At 42.1% G+C, this 4,671-nt stretch overlaps 1 protein-coding gene across 1 annotated transcript; it reads left to right on the plus strand.

Moving 5' to 3' along the window:
* The first annotated feature begins 2,227 nt into the window (after positions 1-2,227).
* On the plus strand, positions 2,228-3,996 carry sox1b (SRY-box transcription factor 1b). Its single transcript, XM_034217333.1, has one exon. The coding sequence runs from the start codon at positions 2,467-2,469 to the stop codon at positions 3,469-3,471; it is 1,005 nt and encodes a 334-aa protein (XP_034073224.1). The 5' UTR covers positions 2,228-2,466; the 3' UTR covers positions 3,472-3,996.
* The last annotated feature ends 675 nt before the right edge of the window (positions 3,997-4,671 follow it).

Raw genomic sequence — 4,671 nt, forward strand, 5'->3', positions numbered from 1 at the left:
TAAACACTATACTTAGGTTATTTGGAGACGTATGAGAGGCCCTTATGTCTCGAGAGAGAGACACACTGAGAAACAATCAAACACACAGAGCTGTGATCCTTCTATCGAACAAAGCCAACACACAGACATCGACTCCAAAAGGTCACCACGTCCCAGACAGTAAATAAAACCATCCCTGAAATATGTTCTTCTAAGCTGTCAATTCAGGAATCTATTCACAACTTCCAGGAGTGAATTCAATAAGCCTTACAATGCGAAAAAAGTCCCTGCAAATATAATCACTAGATGAACTGCATTAGAAAATAAAGCAAAGTGTGTTCATGTGACAAGATATCAGTATTTGGTTAAAGGTGAAATGTTCTCTCATTAGATGTCTGATGTTCTGTGTGCGTGTGTTTCAGTGCTGGCTGCAGAGAGAGAGGAGATTGTCACACTGTGCGAGAAACAGATCATACAAGCCACTCAGCAGCACTATAGCCACCTGGTACAAGGAGAGGAGAATCCCGCCATGCCAGCGTGCCAGCAAGCGACTCGCTGAGAGGCAGAGAGGCAGAGAGGCAGAGCACCTGACAGATGCCACTCGGGGGAATAATCCCACAGGGCTGAAAAGATCCTCCACATGACGGGAAGCCAGTGGAGCAGACTGGAATACCAAACTGCAAATGAAATAAATACATTTTCCTTTTCACTCTGCTTTTATGCTGCATAGAGCCGGAGAATATCACATTTCTACAAGGTTCACTGACGATGTCAAATATAGACAATTCAACTAAATCTGCTCCCGTTTTGATTCATTTTCTATTGAGAATAAACGCTAAACATTCACTAGTTACAGATACTTTAATGTTTATAATATCTGTGTTTGTTTAGTGACTTAAATATGGCACCTTTAAGCTCTGTAAAATGTTGTAGGTTCAGTATTTATCACACAAACATTACATGTAAAATATGGTTGATGTGTGTTATTTTATATTATGGGTGTTGGTGGTTTTAGTAGACATTATTTTTTTTACAATTTAACAACATTGAATTCAACAAAGTATTATTTGTTTAAAAGCGTTATAGACTCAATTGCTACGCAGATCTCACCCTTTTTTTTAAATAATAATAACAGAAGAAGAATCCCGGGCCTTCTGCAGCAGGCCTGCAGCTCACTGTTCAATAGATTATTAAAATGTTACCATTACAAATCTATACTCCCAACATTTATTATAGGATTACAGTAGTTTTTCTAGGGGGGTTAAATCCCCTCTTTCTCTCGTGCTCTCCTGCAGCTTTAGTGAAACAAACAAAAGGGCTTTGAATGGCACGTGCTCCAGGCGTCAGTCATCTGTTTCCTAGCAACAGGCACAACAGAAAAGCACCTGTGGCTCTGAATGGGAGGCGGTGGAGCCCTTAGTTAGACAAAAAACAGGGGAAATTAAAACATATATACTGTAGCCTTTTTCTATTATACGCTATGGTTATGATGTAAAAGAGCCATTTTCCTCTTATAATGTATAAGTATAGGTATAGATTGCGATAATGAGCCATTTCTGTGTTTAACGTGGAGCTCTAAAAGTATAATTAACTGCAACATCATATTTTTTAATTAAGATATTGCGTGCATTTGACACTTTTGTCCATTTTGTTTCTGTAAGAGTGACGGTGCTCGGCTTACTTAGACTATGATGAATCATTATGTCATTTTAGGCTTCTTTATTTTTATTTAAATTTGAGGCTATTTTTATTAAATTTGCTGTTTTGCAAAGCTAATGTTGTTACTATTCAAGGTTTATTCGCTGAAACCTTATTTTGTTATAACTATATAGCCTATATATCATATCATATTTCACATGTGCTGAAATACACATCATTCTGTCATTTTAAACTTGCGTATTTTGATTTAAATTTGAAGCAATGTTTTTTATAAAATAGGCACATGTTTTCTGCTGTTTTGCAAAGCTTATGTTTTTACCATTAAAGCTTAATTTGCTGTTACTTTTTTAAAGATGTAAAATAGCCTATATGTTATATCATATTTGACATGTGATTAAATATATGAGTGTACAGAGCCTGCGTAAAATGACAGGAATTAAACTGTTTACATGTTCCGAGCCACACACACACACACACACACACACACCAGCTACACACACAAAACAGATGACAGAGGGAGTAATTTTTTTTTGGTCTCGCGCTCCGACGTCACCAGAACCTCGAGCCCCTGCATGCAAATCACGTCTCCTATCGCGCCTCTCCATTGGCCGTCCCTCGCTCATTTAGCTGCTCCGGTAACTTTTCCCAGTCGAGCTTCAACCAAAGTCAAACTGCAGGGTCTATTTTTCTCGGCTACAGCAGGAAAAAAAGAAGCGTAAAAGGGGAAGTGAGTTTTCCTCCGAGTGGATTCATTTTCTTTCACTCTTTATCTTTATCGGAGCTGCCTGAATGTTTCTGTGTGTTTGACTGTCCAACAAGACCAGGTGAATGTACAGCATCATGATGGAGACGGACTTACATTCCCCCATGGTCCCGCAGACCAACCCATCCAACCCGGGGGGAGGAGGAGGCAAAGTCCCGCAGGACAGAATCAAGAGACCCATGAACGCCTTCATGGTGTGGTCCCGGGGCCAGAGGAGGAAAATGGCCCAGGAGAACCCAAAAATGCACAACTCCGAGATCAGTAAGAGACTCGGCGCGGAGTGGAAAGTGATGACCGAGGCGGAGAAGAGGCCGTTTATTGACGAGGCGAAGCGGCTCCGGGCCATGCACATGAAGGAACACCCGGACTACAAGTACCGGCCGCGGAGGAAGACCAAGACGCTGCTGAAGAAGGACAAGTACTCTCTGGCCGGGGGGCTCCTCGGATCACACCCGGGGATAGGCATGGTGGGCGGCGGGCAGCGGCTGGATAGCCCCGGAGGAGGGGGTCACGGAGGTGGGAATGCCGGCTACGCGTCGCATGTGAACGGCTGGGCGAACGGTGCGTACTCGGGCCAGGTGGCGGCTGCAGCGGCTGCGGCGCACGCCATGATGCAGGAGGCGCAGCTGTACACACAACACCCGGGCTCCGGAGCTCACCATCACGCGCACCATCACCCGCACCACCATCACCCGCACAACCCGCACCGGTACGACATGAGCGCCTTGTCCTACAGCCCCATCTCAAACTCTCAGAGCTACATGAGCGCCTCCCCGCCGGGATACGGGGGGATCACCGGATACTCGCACCAGAGCTCCGGTGTGTCCCCGGTGCCTCTGGGCTCCCTGGTGAAATCTGAGCCCAGTGTGAGCCCTCCGGTGTCCACAGCGCGCCCACCGCAGCAGTGCCCCACCGGGGACCTGCGGGACATGATCAGCATGTACCTGCCCACCGGAGAGGCGGCGGGGGACTCCTCCGTTCACAGCAGACTGCACGTGCTCCACCCGCAGCACTACCAGAGCAGCGGCTCCACTCCGGTAAACGGGACAGTTCCTCTGACTCATATTTAAAATCTCTAAATGTTTAAGCACTACAAAACCACAACCAAATATTTAAAGATGTGGGCTGCTGCTGATGAATTGTAAATTATAGGGCGGTTATAGCCATAAAAATGCAATCACTTTGAACAAACTTTTTTTTATTGTTATTTTTCTTTCAGTGATGGATTTTTTGTCTGTCCGAAGCTAAAGGAAAGCTTTTGCTCTCTGGAACAGAGCATGCCAAGTTTTGACACGATTTAAATTATAATCCGTGAAGGCTGGTGCGTTTTGAAGGTTATTTTTTTCCCTAATTTTCTGTGGAATTAAAGGCACCAGCTGTGTGTTTGAGGGGAAACCTGTTTAAAGAAGGAACCGTATAATAAATGGAGGGCGGTGTGAGGAAGATGTGTTTAAAAAAAAAAGTTTCAAGGCTGCAATTTAAATTGATTTCCAGTTTTAATGCTTGTAAACATGTGAGTCAGTCGGTGTAATTTGAATTTGTTTTTGTTGTTGTAAAATCTTGTAAATTGTGAATAAATAGGCCTACTGAAAACACTTTTACGTAATTGTACATAATTTACTACGAAGCCTCTTTCTGGGTCGATTTTACGCGGAATTTAACGTTTCACCAAAAGCGTTAGACATTATGTTTTGCATGAGATTTAAAAAGCCTTAAGGAGACTGTATAACCGATATTTAATGTTTATTTCCATTGATTCCTATTCTAAAAATATATTTGGAAATGGTGACAAGCGTCTATATTGTTGAAATGAAGACGAGTTTAATGAATTCAAGGAAAACTGCCAACATCTGGTCAAAATGCAAATGGCAACTCAAAATAATAATTAAAACACTAGAGGTATGTTTATTCGGGATGATCTGGAAAAAAGGGCAATTTAACATCCAGACATTTAAACAAGTATTTCTCCTAGAATTAAAAATAAACAAAACATATATTCTGTTCTGCTATAATAGAAACATTTGTTTTCTGGTTGCCTTGTTATATTAGCTGGCATACATTTTTACGATATGCATCTTAATATAAATAAATGTTGGACATCCTTGTGAGTAATGTTTCAAATGAAGGTCTTTTAATTTGGAAATAGTTTATTTAAAACAATAATAATCAAAAAACAGGCCATTAAAGAGGCCTACATTTCTTCCGGAAATTGCTTTTACTGTAGGATTTAAGTTTTCTGTCCTAAGATTATGATTTTACGATACACTCTG

This window comes from Gymnodraco acuticeps, unplaced genomic scaffold (genome assembly GCF_902827175.1).
Source record: "Gymnodraco acuticeps unplaced genomic scaffold, fGymAcu1.1, whole genome shotgun sequence".
Lineage (NCBI taxonomy): Eukaryota > Metazoa > Chordata > Actinopteri > Perciformes > Bathydraconidae > Gymnodraco > Gymnodraco acuticeps.

Bases quoted from the DNA above. Each gene is read 5' to 3' on its own strand.
- sox1b (XM_034217333.1), top strand. From the start codon at position 2,467: ATGTACAGCATCATGATGGAGACGGACTTACATTCCCCCATGGTCCCG.